Source organism: Wyeomyia smithii, chromosome 1, assembly GCF_029784165.1.
Source record: "Wyeomyia smithii strain HCP4-BCI-WySm-NY-G18 chromosome 1, ASM2978416v1, whole genome shotgun sequence".
NCBI classification, from domain to species: domain Eukaryota; kingdom Metazoa; phylum Arthropoda; class Insecta; order Diptera; family Culicidae; genus Wyeomyia; species Wyeomyia smithii.
In genome coordinates this window covers 79,110,957-79,129,140 of record NC_073694.1, presented here as the reverse complement: position 1 = coordinate 79,129,140, position 18,184 = coordinate 79,110,957, and the positions used below count along the sequence as shown (strand labels likewise).

General features: G+C 36.0%; 2 protein-coding genes across 3 annotated transcripts in view; both read right to left on the bottom strand.

The window, feature by feature from the left end:
- LOC129718881 (dual specificity mitogen-activated protein kinase kinase 6) overlaps window positions 1-18,184 on the bottom strand; it is a 78,509-nt gene that overhangs the window by 592 nt on the left and 59,733 nt on the right. For both annotated transcript variants that reach the window (XM_055670076.1, XM_055670075.1), the window contains exons 5-6: window positions 228-308; window positions 50-171 (exon numbers count right to left, since the gene is read on the bottom strand). In XM_055670076.1, coding sequence (XP_055526051.1) covers window positions 50-171; window positions 228-308 — 203 coding nt within the window. The remainder of the gene's footprint in view (window positions 1-49; window positions 172-227; window positions 309-18,184) is intronic.
- LOC129718882 (uncharacterized) lies at window positions 16,385-17,505 on the bottom strand. Its single transcript, XM_055670078.1, has 2 exons — window positions 17,166-17,505; window positions 16,385-17,106 (listed from the first exon to the last, which is right to left on the bottom strand). Exons 1-2 carry the CDS (start codon window positions 17,503-17,505, stop codon window positions 16,385-16,387), a joined length of 1,062 nt encoding a protein of 353 aa, XP_055526053.1.

The following is an 18,184-nucleotide window of genomic DNA, read 5'->3' as shown; positions in this document are numbered from 1 at the left end:
AACCTTGATGTACATTAGTAAAAATTGAATGTAGTTTAAAGGATTTTACCTGTTTCAATTGTTCGAATGGAGAACCCCACGTACTATAGGGGAAATTTCCGGTAGCCATTTCAATCATGCTTATACCTAGTGACCACACGTCGGATTTGATGTTATACTCACCAGGATTACCTAAAATATAAACAATTCGTTGAAGTATCTTCGACATCAATCAACTAGCTACTAACCTTGAGGATCTATCCTTTCTGGTGCCATATAAGGTTTACATCCAGCATCTATGGTTTTTGCTACTGAGTCTACCAAATAACCTGGACAATCGAAACAATTATGAGAAAAAAAAAATGGAAGCCGAATTAAGTTAATACTAAGTTCTATCATTGATTATTCGAAGAACTTATTTTACTAAGTTTTATTTAGTTCAATAGAAATTAGGAAAATAGTTTTCAAATTTATTCGGGCGCTTTTTTCGGACGAATATCGGATACCAGCGGTATACAATAATAAGGGGCCATTCCTAAGCCACGTGGTCATATTTTGATCACTTTTTATACGTCAGATGTCTTTCCTTTGCGGCCATTGTTGTTTGGGGCTCGGCATCGAGGGTTTTTTTGAATAGTTTGTTGTTTGTTTGTAATGATTTCTTTATGTACTAATATCTATTCAGAATTAATATTGTGTGTTCTGCCACAAATGGTGAGGACGCTTCAAAATCATTTTCAAAAGTTTATTATGAATCCTTTGAAGTGTCTTCTTCCTGGTTGCACAACAACTTGTCCAGATGGAAACTGCATATAACATTGCTGGCCTAAAAATTTGTTTGTAAATTAACAGTTTATTCTTGAAACAAAGTCTAGAATTCCTGTTGATGTGTTCAATGTGCTCCTTGAAAGTAAGATTCTTATCATAAATTAGCCCTAAGTATTTAACTTGATCAGACCAATTTAAGACCACACCGTTCAACTTAATAACGTGGTTATTGGTGGGTTTGAGAATGAAACTCTTGGCTTATGAGGAAAAATAATTAACTGTGTTTTAGAAGCATTAGGGGAAATCTTCCATTTCTGCAAATATGAAGAAAATATATCTAAACTTTTTTGTAGCCGACTGCATATAACACGAAGGCTTTTTCCTTTTGCGGAAATGCTTGTATCGTCACAAAACAGAGATTTCTCACAACCTGGTGGTGAATCAGGAAGACCAGAAGTAAAAATGTTATTTAAGATTGGGCCCAAGATACTCCCCTGAGGGCATCGAGGGGTTCGTCATAATGGGGGTACTGTCAAACTATAGGTAATGAGATTACGGTATCAGGGAGGTGATCAAAACCACAACATTAGAATCATGTCAGTCAATTCAGTTCAAACATTTTTCAAGATTGGATTTGTTGGTGAAAATATTCTTTCATAAATTATTATAGCAAAGCTGGTTGTCAGGTAAACATTTAGTGTTTTTTTCTGTGTGGACTCATCACTGCGACCAGAGATTAAATCTATTGTGATATTGCCCAGGTGTTTTCTGTACTCCGCACTTCATATTATTGGCAGTATCATTATTGAAGTAAGTGATGCGCTTATCATTCATATCCGTCTGTGTAATTTTTACCTTTCCGTTTCAAGCTCTACTATACCGAGCCTCTGTCCATCCTAACAATATCGCCTAGTTACAATTCCCTGGAGAGAACTTTCATACGTTAATCACACCAGTTTTATTATAATAGGGACTTATTTATGTTAGAAGGAGAGTCAACAGGGGTTCTGTAGAATTCAGATTGAAGGAAGGGTATGTGGTGGGGAGCCTGAGAATAAACCCATGCTAAAGTCCTTTGACAACCAAATGGTCTGATTCTACTAAGATTCGACACGACACGACCATCCGCTCACCAAAGCGGACTCTAACCTTGCGGCTACGAAGCTCCCGAAAAACATTTTGTGTTAATTAAGTGTAATAATTTAAAAAAGACACAGTAAGTATCTATTTTGGCATGAATTTTTAGGCATTTCAGCTCGCCACATTCTCGCCTCTGGGGCAAGTTGAAATGAAGATTCGAATCGACTATTTTTACATCGGAATTGGTTATTATCATCCAGAATTTACTATAAACCGAATTTACGTTAGAACAACGTCATATATGTCGATTTTGCAAGAACGGGGTCCTACCGATATGGATTTTTGGCTACAGCTTCGGCAGAGACAAACAGATGTCGTTAACGTTTTTTTTTGTTCATACAACATGATCGATGGCGGTTTCTTCGTCCAGATAAATATCGATTATTTTGAAATTTTGGTAATTGGGCAGTAACGCCGCTGGTGTTGCTATAAGCCGAGGGGTAAGACAGTAAGTAAATTTGAGTTTTTCAGTTTTTGTGAAAAAACCTGAAAAATAAAGAGCAAATCTGAGTAAATCTCGTATCGCTGAATATCCATCCTCAAAATGTTGCTCGGTCTCACCGTTCATATATATTTTTTTCTTTTTCTCAAGCAAGCATAAGACTAACTCAGATAAAAGCTGTCTTGCCCCTCGCTATAAGCAGCGTTCACACACACTCATAAAAGGCACGTCTGTTTATCTGAGGGTTTGGTATATGATGCACAATTAAGTGAGTCAGCTCAATGCAATCGAAATCATTAAGTTACAGAGGCCTAAACGAGTATTTAACACATCAAAATTTAGTATTTCACCTTGCCCCGCCTTAGGCGGCAAGTTGAAATGAGTCGTAAGGGCTGCAAACCTAGTAGTGTTTTATGTGATATTGGTATTGTTGGTTTTTGATGTAGAAAAACAACCAGAGTAATCTCTTTTAAACAACCCTGCAATTCCAAGTTTTGCATTTCCCCTTGAAAAAAAATCAACTGTTATGGATATGTGATTATTTGAGTTATTTGATTTCGCACAATGGTCCAGAAACCAAATTTAGGGGGAAATTTAGGGATAGAGTTCTATAGCAATATTTTAGAGAAAAACTTTCTTTTACAAAGTTGTTACATATGATAAAGCGCTTATAGAAAAATTATCAAAATTAGGGTAACCAAAATTTTCGATGAAGTTAAGTATCTAACTTTTTTATCTTTGAAAATAGAAGAAAAAGTTATTCTACAATGTTATAGCTCCATTAATTTTAAGTAACTTTGGTAAAAAATGTTTTTCTCTATCTTTACAAGCAACCGATTTATATTAAAAAAACACATTTTGCGCTCTAACTTTTTAATTTTGATTTTCATCTTGAAACTGTTTTTAAACGACATTTAGGGCTTTTTAAGAGAAACAGCTTGCAATGCTGACATCGTGAATATTTGAATTCTACTCAAGGTTATTAATGTTTTTCATAAAAAAATATGCGTTTTTCTTAGGTTTATCTTTCTTTTCGGCGTAAACATAAAAAATATCTTTTGGTTTCAATTTAAAGGGCACATTGGACTCTATAAATGAAGAAATTTTTAAAAATATATTATTTTTTTAATTTGAGTAAATTTAATTTAAAAACATGACAAGAATTTTAATATTTTCCATACATTATGCATATAAAAGCACACAGGTTTATTTTTTGGTATTTTTTCTTAAAACTAGAAGTAATAACCTTCAATTTGATCCAAAAAGATCGAAAATCGATCAACTGGTTCAAAAGTTATGAATATTTTTGAAAATAACATACATCGAATACAGCCGTTAATTAAGGTCACCCTCTTTCGGAATTGGTCACGCAAAGTTCTTCAATTGTACTCAAACTTGCATGGATGTATCTATGTTGAAAATAATTAAACCCCTAGTCTTTTGTTGAGTCGTTAGGGGGACTAGCTCCGAAATTTTTTGGGTGACCATAGAAAACGGCTTTATTCGATGTATTTTTTTTCAAAAATTCATAACTTTTGAACCAATTGATCGATTTTCGATCTTTAAGGATCAAATTAAAAGTCTACTTTTGATTTTAAGAAAAAATACCAAAAAATAGCCCTGTGAGCTTTTACAGTTTTTTAGTTGTCATTTATCTACGTATAGTTTATTTTGGAAATAGTATCCAACTATAAATGTGAATCAACTCGTTTTAAGTACAATTTGAATCACACAGTTTTTTTTGGCTTTTTAGGAGACCTTTAGTGTGATAGTTTGTTTCCAAAAAGTATGTCATCTAGAAAAAAAATTCAAGCCGTTATGTTATCATTACTTTTTTTTCACCACCTATTTACATTCTATAGCAACATTTTAGAGAAAAACTTTCTTCTACAAAGTTGTTACATATGATAAAGCTCTTATTGAAAAATTATCAAAAATTAGGGTGACCAACATTTTCGATGCAATCAAGTATCTAACTTTTCTTATTTTTGTAGATAGAAGAAAAACTTGTTCTACAATGTTTTAGCTCCATTAATTTTAAGTAACTTTGTAAAAACAAGTTTTTCTCTATCTTTGAAAACAACCGATTTATTGAAAAAAACACATTTTGCGCTCTGACTTTTTTATTTCAAGTTTCATCTCGACTTTTGAACGTCTTTGAACGACTTTTAGAGCTTTTTAAGAGAAACAATTTGCAATATAAAAAACAACTGTGTTCGATGTATTTCATTTTTAAAAAAATTCATAATATTTGAACCAGTTGATCGATTTTCAATCTTTTTGGATCAAATCAAAGGTAATTATTCCTAGTTATATGAAAAAATACCAAAAAATAAATCTTGGTTCTTTTATATGCATAATGTATAAAATTATTGAAATTTTCGTCTTGTTGTTAAATTGAATTTACTCAAATTTAAAAAATAACATATTTTTTAAAATTCCTCCATTTGTAGAGTCAAGTATGCCCTTCAAAATGAGACCAAGAAATTTTTTTTTGGCCCAAAAAGAATGACAAACAAATGAAAAACGCATATTTTTTGATGAAAAATGTTAATAACTTTGAGTAAAATTGAGATATTTACGATGTCAGCATTGCAAATTGTTTCTCTTAATAAGTTCTGAAAGTCGCTCAAAGACAGTTTTGAGATGAAACTTGAAATAAAAAAGTTAGAGCGCAAAGTGTGTTTAGTGTGTAGAGCTCTAGACCCAAATTTCCCCTTAAATCTGGTTTCTGGACCATTGTGCATTCATACGAGTTTTTATTGAAACTACTTCTTTTTTTCTTCTCGTTGTTATTTATTTTTTGATCCGATGAATAAGAACCATGAATATCTGCTTACGGGTTGAGAACTTTTTCAATAATTTCCTCGTCCTTCAGGATTTCAGAATCTGTATTTTCTTCATTGCATTTCAAAGTGACGGCTTGAACGCCCAAAATTGCACTTTGCACACTGGTATAAAGTGTATTGGACAAAGTTTTTGTATATCTTAAGAAGAAATATTGATGCAAAACGATTTTTGATTAATCTGCCTAAAAGTGAGATGAATTTTTTTTTATTACTTGTCAAATCAATGTTAAGTCTTTAGCAAAGTTGTAGGTAATCTTATGTAGAAAATTTTTGCTGAAGACGCTTCTATCTCTTGAAAATCGACAACATACAGGTAGTTTTACACACACATTCCTAAAATGTTTGAAAATCAAAAAATACCAATCAACTTTTTCTGTTGTGATTTCAGAGGCCTACTATATTCTGAACATTTTTCCATATTTGAGAAATACATTATCCTGCTGAACATACCTTAAGCATGTTTCCACCTTTTTATAGGTTTTATGATGTTTTTTATAAAAAATGCACTTTTCAAATCAAAATTTTTTGCTTCTGCTTAGGGTGTACAAGTGCGGTTTTTGAAAAAAAATACTGGTTATGGAACATTTTTTTAACAATTCTAGGAATTCAAATTTTAATAAAATTTTGTATTTTTAAAATTTCGACCCGATTCTCTAGGGATTAAACTTTGAGTTATTTTTTTTATAAGCTCCTCTGTTCCCGAAAAAATGACATCAGAAAAACCTTAAAAGTTGCTGTAATTGTACGTAGTTTAACCATAATTTAACTATGTTTTTCATTGTAAATAATCATTTTTACATTAAATATTATTGCCTAGAACAGTATTTTTAGCCATTTTTACCATGAAACAGAGGGGTTGTTATATATTTTAACAGCATTTTTCCTGGCTCTTTTCCCATATATTTAGAAGTCACTGACAATGTTTTTCATGGTAAAATTATTGTCGGTGGTAGATTCAAGAACAAAAAACATTATTAAAACACAGTTATAACAAAAAACGTTTGCAAGCTTACAATGAAAATATCATGTTTTTTATGGAACAATAAAAAAATTTAGTCCGTTTACTGTTCTCATCACAAAATATATCGTAAATTTTTTCCCGGGTCCCCATGTCAACCACGCTATATCATGTTTTTTCAGCAACATTATATCTTTTGGACGTGTTTTCAAACTTTCGCTAAGGTGACGTATTTTATGGAAATTTCCTAAATGATCAATAGTAACCAGAGACGTTGACAAGATAACCAATATATTGTTCATAGAAGTTTTCAAACCAATTTCGGAGTTATTTGTAACATTTTAAAAATATGTACCTTATATCGAGGTAAAATGTACCTTATATCGAGTGACGCTATATCGAAGGTACGTTATAACGAGGGTTCCTTATATCGAAGTTCGCCTGTATATGCACAATATATGAAAATATTGAAATTTCTGTCATGTTTTTAAATTGAGTTTACTCAAATTTAAAAAAATAACATATTATCTTCATTCATAGAATCAAATGTGCCCTTTAAATTGAAACCAAGATATTTTTGATCAATCAAAGAAATAGTTATCGGTTTCCTTTGATTGATCTCAATCACTCTGCTAAGACGCTCGTTATAGATTTTCTAGATTTGATATTTTTGATGTTTGCCCCAAAAAGAAAGACAAACCCAAGAAAAACGCATATTTTTTAATGAAAAACATTAATAACTTTGAGTAGAATTTAATTATTCACGATGTCAGCATTGCAAACTGTTTCTCTCAAAAAGCCCTAAAAGTCTTTCAAAAACAGTTTTAAGATGAAAATCAAAACTAAAAAGTGCGCAAAATGTGTTTTTTCAATATAAATCGGTTGTTCGCAAAGATAGAGAAAAACTTTTTTTCACGAAGTTACTTAAAATTTATGGTGCTATAATATTGTAGAATAACTTTTTCTTCTATTTACAAAGATAAAAAAGTGAGATACTTAACTTCATCGAAAATTCTAGTCACCCTAATTTTGATAATTTTTTCTATAAGCGCTTTAGCATATGTAACAACTTTGTAGAAGAAAGTTTTTCTCTAAAATATTGTTATAGAGCTCTAGACCCAAATTTCCAAATTTTCCAGCAATAGTTGGAGTGTGCGTAACCAGATCAATTATGAGCGAAATTAACGCATTTACTGATTAAATTTGGAACCAGTACAACGCATGTACGTTGGGCATAATGCATTTGATGCTCTAGCAAATTTTGAATGTATTACGCAGCTCCAAACCACCACTCATAAAGCATCAACCGATGTTCAGAAGGCTGGCATCGTTGAAACAGTGCAACCAGCAACCAATACTGATAAGTTGGGTACTGACAAAATAAAGAAACTATTGTCTGGTCGATTCACTTACATGAATCAGGTAATTTGAAAACATCATTTAATCATTACATACATTCATTCAATCATTAACATAACATTTTGCATTTAACTATGACGCCGGTTTTTTCACATTTATTTATTTATTTAACTACTACCAACAGACATAAAATAACTTGTCCTAATGGCTTCTAATAAAACAGTCTTCGGAACAATGACAAAAATTTCGATCGTAAGACTCTATAAGATAAATGAAAATCAAAAACTAGTGACACTCTGTTGAAAGCACGCTGGATACCCAAGATGGCACTATTTGAGCTGTATTTGGTTCGACGAAAGGGTAAGTGCAAGGCTGGAGTCCTTCGTAGGGTTCTAGTAGGAGCGTTCAGGTTGATTTGACGGAGGATGACAGGGCAGTAGATCCGTGATGTCAGGATATCAGAAACTAGCATAGCGCGAGCTGTTTCTCTGCGTAATTGAAGAGTATCGATCTGGAGGAGCTGGCACCGGTCCTCGTATCTGGTGTCACGCATGGGCTGCTGCCAGGGAAGCATCCGAAGAGCGTATCGTACAAACACATGCATTCGGTTTCGCATTACTGGCACCAGCGTCAATAGCTTCTGCGACAACAAGGCTCGCTATTGGCTGTTTCGGTTGCTGACGATTTTTAAGGATGCACGAGCCGTTGATACGCACCGGTTCGCGAAAGTAAAGAGCGGTTTTTAGAGCGCATCGAAACTGATCGTTCGCCCGAAACCAAAGTTCACCGAAACAATACGATTTTTGTGTTTATGAATTGCCGAGCACATTGGATAAATAAAGCTTAAACTTTTGCGTGTCCTCTCCAACGTATTGACCACATGTGTTGATTGTCCGGCAACTCTCGATTCTTGAACTCAATATGTATTTATGTCAGAGGCGACGTGTGACCAAGTGGGCTACCTGTTCAATCAACATTTGCAACACTGAAACAACAGTATCGTGATAATAGTTTCGAAAACTTTTAACTCTCTACATTTTTATCTCTCTACATTTATCTGTATGGCAAAGAAATTCTACGGTCTATTATGACCGCGAGTTTTCCGATAATTTTCTCGTAGAATAATGATATCTGCATCATTTCATAGAGGAAAACTATATCCACATTTATCACATCATAATTCTCAATGATCGGTTTTAGTCGTAAATAACTCTGGATCCGTCGAAGAACTAGAAAAGTTCGCTCGACGGATGGCGTTGTGATATGCAATGTCAGTATCATTCAGGTTTTGTCCAACGATAATTAAAATTATGTTTATGATCTATTTGCCATGAGTAAAAAACCTATCTTTGTTCAATGCTAAAGCGTTTCCTTTGACGATGTTGAAATTTTAAACTAAATGAAAGCAGCGCGTAAGAAGACAAACGTATACTATGCGGACTATGCAAGGTTCAAGTTTTCGAATGAACACAATGGGTGTAGAGGTTTAAATGAAACTATACATCGACGGAAGAATTCCATCACATTGACAGAAATAATGGATGAATTTGCTCGTTTTTCATTTGCACTACGAAAGCTCTGAAGATGGATCTGCGAACTCTCGCGGCCACGTGGTCTCTCTCAAATTTTAATGACGTCGAGAGAAGAAACAGAAAGCCGCCTTAACGAAACAGATTACCAGACACTAAAGAGAGGTGGTGTGTAATGAATGTTTTCTCTCGCTGACATCGGTTTTGTTCAGCAGAAAGTTTGAACCAAAAATGTCATTTTTACGCGAGGCGTCGTATTAGTAGTGGTGAGCATAAATGACTGCGTCTACCCTGCCGCACTTGAAGGTGCAGAGAAGTGTTGAACGACGGTTAGTTCAGGTGAAAGGTCTGAACAAACGGTAGTCATTATTGCGTGTGGGTTGCGTTGCGTATGAGTTGTATGGCGTAGTCTGAAATGTAGCCCATCAGGTTACATTCTCCACGGTGCATACATTTCCACTATGTAGAAAATAAAATAAGGATGTTCGGGATAACATTGAAATTACAAATAAATTACTCCGATGATTTTTCATCCACTCTCAAATGTGAAAAAATCACTTTTTTTCTGAGATTGTCTACCTGTCCTATGAACAGGTTGAACAGGTGGACGAGACGCCTCTGATTTATGTTCGACCACGCATTTTGCGAAATAGCCTCCTTCTTCACGTTCCGAGTAGGCGAACGAACTACAGCAGCTTCAGCACGATAACCAGTTTCCAGTGCCATTCCAATCGTTATGCTACATGCTTTGATTTCGACACCAGCCGCAGGATGCTGAAGACCCGCTTCTTAAGTCAAGAATTTCCAGTGTAAGCAAATCATTTGGGTCACAAGGCCTGTTGATGTAATTTTCAAATAAACAAATATCGAATGTGTTTCCGAATATTGTTCTAAATCATATAAAACATGATTGAGTGCACTTGCAATCCTGGCGGCGACAAACAAAAACTATTTGACTTCTACATCTTAAAGCCAAATTTTTGGAAATCAACATATTGTACAAATAAATCAGTAGAACCAGTAGAGCTTGAAAGTATCTAATATCCTTTTCGCCATGCTTTTGCTATACTGCCTCTATTCTCATAATAGTCCTATGTAAAATTTGAATGTTTTTTTTACGATAATGGGTCCATTTTGGCATGCTTTTCAAGAATAGCCATTAAAAAAGTAAGGTTTGATTCCTACAACCTCGATTTTAATGGCTATTCTTGAAGAGCATGCCAAAATGGACCCATTTCGAAAAAAAGCAAGAAAACATAGGACTTTAACATTGGACTGTTATGCGAATAGCGGTAGTATAAGCAAATCGCAAAGTCAATCTTTGGAAGCATGTGAAATCAATTTACTGCCCATAAAAGCATACGAGTCCTATATGGAAACGTCCTTAATTCAGAAAATTGCAAATGAAGTTCTAATCTTGAACTGAAGGAAAATAACTATGGTTTAATTGAAAGTATGTTTTACTCATCTGTATGTTCATTAGGTAGTACATTATATATTTCCATGAGTTTTAGGAACTTTCGCATGAACTCCAAGCTTGGAAATAAATAACAAACTCTTCTAGACATTCAGATTCGACATGTTTTTTGGTTATTTTGTTAGCAACGATAAAGTCTTGCAAAACAGAAAATATTCAGTTTTACAGTAAGGTCGCTTTTTACGCGGTTTTTTTACGCGGGTTGCTTTCCTCCATTACATAAAAACGGTACAAGATATCGACCTCATTTCAATCACGTTCTCCGTTTTAGACCACGAGTGATCATATATCAGTTTTCAAAAAATTCACAATTTTTGGTGTAAATACTCAAAATTTAAAATATTGCATTTTGGTCTCTAGATTGGCTACTATCATATTCAAACAAGATTTGAACGTTTTAAAACGGTTTTCTTTGTTATATTTGCAACTCATAAAAGTCGTTTTTTACGCGGGCCCATACAAATTTGGAACGCATCCCCCGCGTAAAAAGCGACCTTAGTGTAATTCATACTGCACAATGAATTCCGGCGAGGGCCAAAGGAAAAACAATTATTTAACAGAGATATTGGGTTGGGGAAAAAGAAATGTCGTATATCGTCAATAGATGGCAACACTTAAACATATGTCGTGTCGGGTCATATTATACGGCTATTTAGAGACGACAATCTGTGCTACAAGTGACGCTTTGACAGTGTTGTGATCGTACGTTCCAGTCTCAAGTTATAGAGCGCCAAAGATGGAGTCCACCAAGCAAGAAATTCGTCATGTTTTACGTTTTTACTACCTGAGAGGTGAAAATGCAACAAAGGCGGCAAAAAAAAATTGTGAAGTTTATGGGTCCGATACTGTAACGATTCGCACAGCACAGCGTTGGTTTGATCGATTTTATTCTGGGGTAGTGGCTGTCGAAGATACACCCCCTACTGGTAGGTCAATCATCATAGAAACCGATAAAATCGTGGAAATCATCCAAGTAGACCGGCATGTGAGCATTCGCTCGATTGCCCAGGAACTGGGTATAGACCATAAAACTATTTGGAACCATTTGCAGATTGGATTCCAAAAAAAGCTGGATGTTTGGGTGCCACACGAGTTGACGCAAAAAAAAAGCTCTTAGACCGAATCAACGCCTGCGATGCACTGCTGAAACGGAACGAGCTCGACCCATTTTTGGAGTGGAGGTGACTGGTGATGAAAAGTGGATCACGTACGACAACCTCAAGCGAAAAAAATCTTGGTCAAAGTGCGGTGAACCGGCCCAAACCATCGGGTTGACGGCCAAGAAGGTTTTGCTGTGTGTTTGGTGGGATTGGATGGGAATCATTCACTATGAGCTGCTCAACTATGGCCAGATCCTCAATTCGGTTCTCTATTGTGAGCAGCTCGACCGTTTGAAGCAGGCGATTGACCATAAGCGGCTAGAATTGGTCAATAGGAATGGTGTTGTTTTCCACTAGGAAAACGCTCGGCCTCACACATTTTTGATGACCAGCCAAAAGCTACGGGAGCTCGGATGGGATATCCTATCGTACCCACCCAGTCCGGACTTGACACCGAGTGATTATCATCTCTTCCGGTCCATGCAAAACGCTCTTGGTGATACTAAGTTGGCCTCAAAAGAGGCTTGCGAAAGAAAACTGGCTGTCTGAGTTTTTTTTTGCAAATAAGGGGAGTTTTGTAAAAAGGGAATAATGAAGTTGACTTCTAAATGGCAACAAGTTTGCGAACAAAATTACGCATATTTGACTTAAATCGGATAATTCCAAGTATGTACAAAGCGTCAAATTTCGATCAGGAATACGAGGGCTTTTACTGAATCTCTCTAGCTTAAAGCTCGTTCTGCTAGAACTATTTGTTGTATTTTAGAAAAGGTTCCTACTGTTGTGTACCTTCTGGATATCCTTCACGTAAATCATCTTCAAACCATGTGATGATGTAATGTGAAAGTGTAGTGAATGAAACCCCGAAAGAGTTTAGAAACAAACATATTGTTATGAGACAAATAAAACAACAACAACGACTTGTTTAAAAGGTTTATTGATCCAACTCCCTGAAGTGAAAAAAATGAAATATTTTGTTCCGTAGTTAGTTGAATCATCTCCCAGATGGTCTCGATGCTGGCCTTTGTAGCCAGTCAAATCAGTAGAATAATCACGAATCATGCTTTGATACCTGAACCAACCATAATTACGTAGTGAGACAATATTTGACGTAATGCATCTAAAAACCAATGTATGACAAGCAATGATACTTTATGCTGGTTCCAAGGACGAGGATGGTCTCCTTTCCATGTTTCCAATCATTTTAAACGGTTTGTCTTTTGAGCTTGAAAGTATCTAATATCCATTTCGCCATGCTTTTGCTATGCTGCTTCTATTCTCATAAAAGTCCTACGTAAAAATTGAGGGTTTTCTTATTTTTTGCGATAACGGGACTATTTTGGCATGCTTTTCAAGAATAGCCATTAAGAAAGTAAGGTTTGATTCTCACAACCTCGATTTTAATGGCTATTCTTGAAGAGCATGCCAAAATGGACCCATTTCGCAGAAACATCACAGGAGGGTTGTGTGCAAAGCCACGACCGCAAGGTTGAAGTAGAATACTTTTACAAGGAAGATAACCCGGCTGTTTGCGTGTCAGTCATTTTGAAATCGGATTGGTTTCGTATATACCGTTTGTTAAGCACAGTATCAACAAATCGTAATAAACATCACACTGTTGTGTATTTGCAGCAGCCATTCGCCATCCATTGCTCCACCGCTATCCGCTATCGCTGGTATCCACTGCACTGCTACTGCTAAGGGATGACTGCTGTTTTCGCTGTCTAGAACTATTATAAGCGGCTTCGGCTGAAACAGGCTCTTATATAGGCCAACCAGCATATTTTCAATTGCAAGGTATATGATTCTGTAGACCGTGCTTGGGAAGCAATCATGTAACGACCAATCAGAGGTCGAATTTTGCGTTTTGACAAGGCTTGACTATTTTCAATAATACAATAGTTTGAATAATAAAATTACAATCATCTTCATTTGGGATGAATCTTAGAAGATTTTCCAATCTACTGCTGCAAGAACGAAGGAAATCCATCGAATACTAACCGATTTTTTAGCATTTGAAATTGGACATATTTTTAACTTTTTTCGGTTATAGATTTTCATTTTACATCCCTATGTAGCCGAACTTCCTGAGAGAAGTATTCTACTTCAAAACAAGAAAACATAGGTCATCTCCCAGATGGTCTCGAGGTACGATGCTGGCCCAACAAGCCAGTCGTCGTAGGTTCGAGTCTCGGCTCGGGAGAGACTGTTAGTGTCAGTAGGATCGTAGCGCTAGCCTCGCAATTGTTCTGTACACTAAATAGTCGGCTGCGAAGTCTGTGTATAAATAAACAGAAGGTCAAGTTCCGAATCGGAATGTAGCACCAAGGCTTTGCCAAGGCAGTTTATCACTTGTAATCTACATCCTTGTTACTGAATACGAAAACGAATTGAATTTCATTTGAAAATATTGTACAAAGTATTCTAATCTAAGTGAGATATATCAGTGGGTATCATTGTTCGATAAATTGCATTTTCGTTAAGGGATGCAGCATGTTGTAGAAAGGAAACGCATTAAGTTCCGCGGTTCTCACAATGATCGGTTTAATAGTTTTTGGAACTTTGGAAGTGATATCAGAGAATAAAACTGATAGCATGTTACATAAAATACGCAAAAAACATTTCGTGCAATTTGGTTTGGACGATTGGTTGTGTAGTAATTAAATTTGTAAGGATACTTCGGATCGTTACATTGAAAATGGTCCATTGAAATCATGCAACGGATTCAATCGGAAATATTTGGATATGGTTGACGGTTTTACAATGTTTGAAACAGCTGGCGATGATCAAAAAAGTTTGTCGTTCGTGATTTACATACATCTCTGAAATTTTCAGCGTTTGTTTCTCCAATCAAGGTAGGAAGTTTTGCAAAATTTCAATTTTTTCATTGAGGTTAAGTGGGGTAAAACGGCCCTTGAAAATGATATGTCCAAAAATGTCCAAATACAAAAAATGCAATAACTCCTGCCTTAAAGACTTGATGGATTTTTCTAAAAATGTGTAGTATTATTCTAAACTAGGGTAAATGTACCAATAGTGGCGCAAATAGTAGCTACTTCTGAGAAATTTTAACGAATCCAATTGAGACTTAGTTAACTTTGGATGTATGAACATATGATTTTAAAGACAATTTAGTTGTTTTGCTAATAAATAACTCGTTGTGCATTTTTAAAACTAATGAATTTGAAAAAAATCAACAATTGTTATCATAGCTTTTGTACCTTTAGTGGAGGTACTGTTCCTATAATGGTGGTACCATGTACCTATAGTGGAGGTAGTTTTAAAAACTTGAAATTTCTATAAATGAAATGGATGAAGATTGTATCTTTTGAAGTTTGTTGAACAGTCACAAGTATAGAAAACAAAAAACGATGAGTTTAAAATAAATATGGAAATCAATGTGAATATTTTATTACACAAAAAATGGGACATAGGTCCGTCATTTTTTATATAATCTACAGTCCACTGTCTATAACTCTGCTGAACATTTCATTTAGAATTGTGAATGAAACTAAGAAGAATCTATGAAATTTTGGTAATATTATAATAGGTTGAGTTTAGATATAATTCAAACTAGAAAATCGAGTTGACTGGACTCATTTTCATTTTCGCTCATTTTCTATGCAATTGAAAATTAACAACATTTAATGAAAATATGGGATTTATTAACCAGTAACCATGGAGCATTTCAAATGCATTGAATACAAAGTCAATGTATTCAAAAGATAGCTTATATTAAAAGTCAGTTAAAATGATATAACAAAAAAATAACCTGAAAAAAATCATCAGACGAGAATTATCTCTGACGTTTTAGCTTCAGTGCCTCGAGTAACTCGATCTTTTGCTTTTTTTCTCGATTATTTTCCATTAGCTTTTTACGGTTTTTCTCCTCTCTCTCTTTTTTTCGTAGCTCAGCTTTTTTCTGTTTCTTTTTCGAAGTTCTTCTCTTTTATTCTTACGTTGCTCAGCTTCCTCTTGTTTTCGCTCACGAATTTTTGTTTTTTTCTTTCTTCAGTTGTTCTTTTTTTATTTTAGCAAGCTACTCTGGCTTTTTTCCTGGCTGCACCTTTTTTTTTTCTTGTTCGTGTCGTCGGATTTCTTCAAGCCGCTCTGAGGCCGTCAGTACCGGGTGGAATTTTCTTTTATAATTCCTGTAAAGGTTGCTCCGACGAGGAGTTGGCGGAGTTTGAAGCAATTCGGTTATGCTTATTTTACGGCTCGGAATGTTGTGTCCAGTCTTCTCTTTCATGACACTGAGTGGAATACTGTCATCTGATATGAAACTATCGTCACCTACCTCCTCAATATATGTTGGATTATCCTCAGATATGTAGTCACTTGACACAGTCATCTCTGGAGTTGTACTGTTCAATAACTGCGAATCAATAGGCATCAACAACATCTCATATAGCTGCCGGATGATTTCTCCTTCTGCAGATAAGACAGAACCGCTACTAAAGCTGTTAATGCGCTCCCTACCAATGCAATCTATAGTAGCTTTGATTATTGAAGTTTGAATGATAACCGAATCTTCAATAATTACATCTTCTTTTTCCTCATTCAATTCAGGATTGACCTCTACTGAATTGAAGGTGGAAAGTTCCTTGTCTGTTTCTTGAGCTACTGGTTTATTAGGGTTTTCGCTAGTTGACTTGGCAATACATTTGTCGTTATCCACATTTTCAGGACCAAAAGGGAATAATCCGCAAACTCTTAACCCGTTCTTAACACTGGCCGTTTTGATTCCTTTGTTCATAGCCTTTTGCAGTACGTCAGGAAAGTGTTACAGCAATAGATTTTCACCTCCATTTTCCAGCCACCACCCCGATACGGCAGTCTTCCAGGCACTTTTCAATGGTTTAAAAATGGCGACGTCTGCTGGCTGAGTTATTCTCGTATTGTTTGGATATAAAGCAATCAGCACAATACCCAAATCCAAGCACAGATCGGCCACCTCCGCAGTCGTGTGTGAAGAGTGACCATCCACGAAATACAGCACTGGGAACTGCACTTTTTTCCTTTGAAGATGAGGGTAGAAAACGTTCCTGATGTATAGCATAAAGTTGGCAGTATCCATCCACCCCTTTGCACTTTTGCCAATACCCACTCTCCGGGGAACTTCTGCAATACTTCCACAGATAGGCGCTGCATAGGAAGAACAACTCCTGGAGGTACAACTGATCCGTCTGCTCCGAAGGTAAACATTACTGTTGTTTTTGTGCCCGTCTGCATGCTCGCATTCATACACATTCTTAGTGCCACGGCTAGCTAGCACGGCTTTCGTTTGTGGGTGTAGGTAGAATGACGTTTCATCGCCGTTGTGTATGCGGCTTGCATCCGATGCGGCTGACATAAGGTTGATTTCCTCGAGATATGATGTTACGTTCGTGAACCATCCGCGAATGTCTGCCTCTTTTTCTTTAGAACTTGCGGAAGACACAGTTTCTGGCGTGCGGAAAGTGATTTCACGATGCCGGCGAAGGAATCCTTCCAGCCATTTTCGACCTATAACCGATAAGATGTTAACAATTTTTTGACTGATTTTCATTATAATGAATACAAACCTGGGACATTGTTCGTGAACGGATTGGGTCGAGAATTCGTTCCGAAGAATGTCTTCACTTTATGCAGAAGTAATTCCTTAACTACCGGAAATCCTTTCTTCTCCATCGTTTTCAAATATTGCACGAGTTTCTGTTCTTCGTCTCCTGTTAGAACAGTAGGTGGCCGTTTCCGGGCTTTTCTGGTCCACTTGCCACTAAGTCGGTAACGAACGGTAGACTGAGGGATGCCATAAGCTTTGCATGCTGCGTACAGTGACTTTTTCTTAGAGAGGACCAACTCCATGCAGCGGGTGATAGCTCCTTCATCGTGTTTATGTGTTTTTTTCGCTGCAGAATCCATTTTGAAATGAGTTATGAAGCTAAAACGTTTTTTTAATACAAGAATTCTAGAGTTTTTACCTATATGTGGACGCCTTCGTCAACGCGTAGAGGCGGGTAAGCGAGTGGTATCTCTAAAAAAACGGAAAATAGGATCGTCGCTGATCGTTTTGCGTTCGGAGTGTAACACGGCACAAAGCGGAGGACGAAGCAAGCAAAGATGCGACAATCGCACACACGGCGAGGCGCGAATGGACACACTGGTGAGCTGAGGTCCAATGATATAGCTCGAAACCTGTTCGCTGCGCAAACAATGTATATGCGCTGAATATTCAAAAATCTGAACTGTAAACGATTTGTTTTCGTTTGACACTTGTAAACATTCGAATGCCTCCACTATGGGAGCAACGGTGTTTCTGTGTACCAATAATGGCGCAGTTGAAAAAAACGGGGTTAAATCAAACAAAAACGATTTGAGTGCTAATGAATCTTTAAATTGATGAGTTTTCTACATAATAAGTACTAAAAATTATATGAGACTTTGGTTTAACTTAATAAATATCCCTTAAATAAAATCGAATGCAGCTTAAGAAAACACTAAAAATCAAGCGGTATTCAGCTAGTGATTTGGAAAAATGTTTTTTCTCTTTCATGTTTCGCTGTAAAATGGGATTTTTTCCCTTAAACATTACATAAAACCC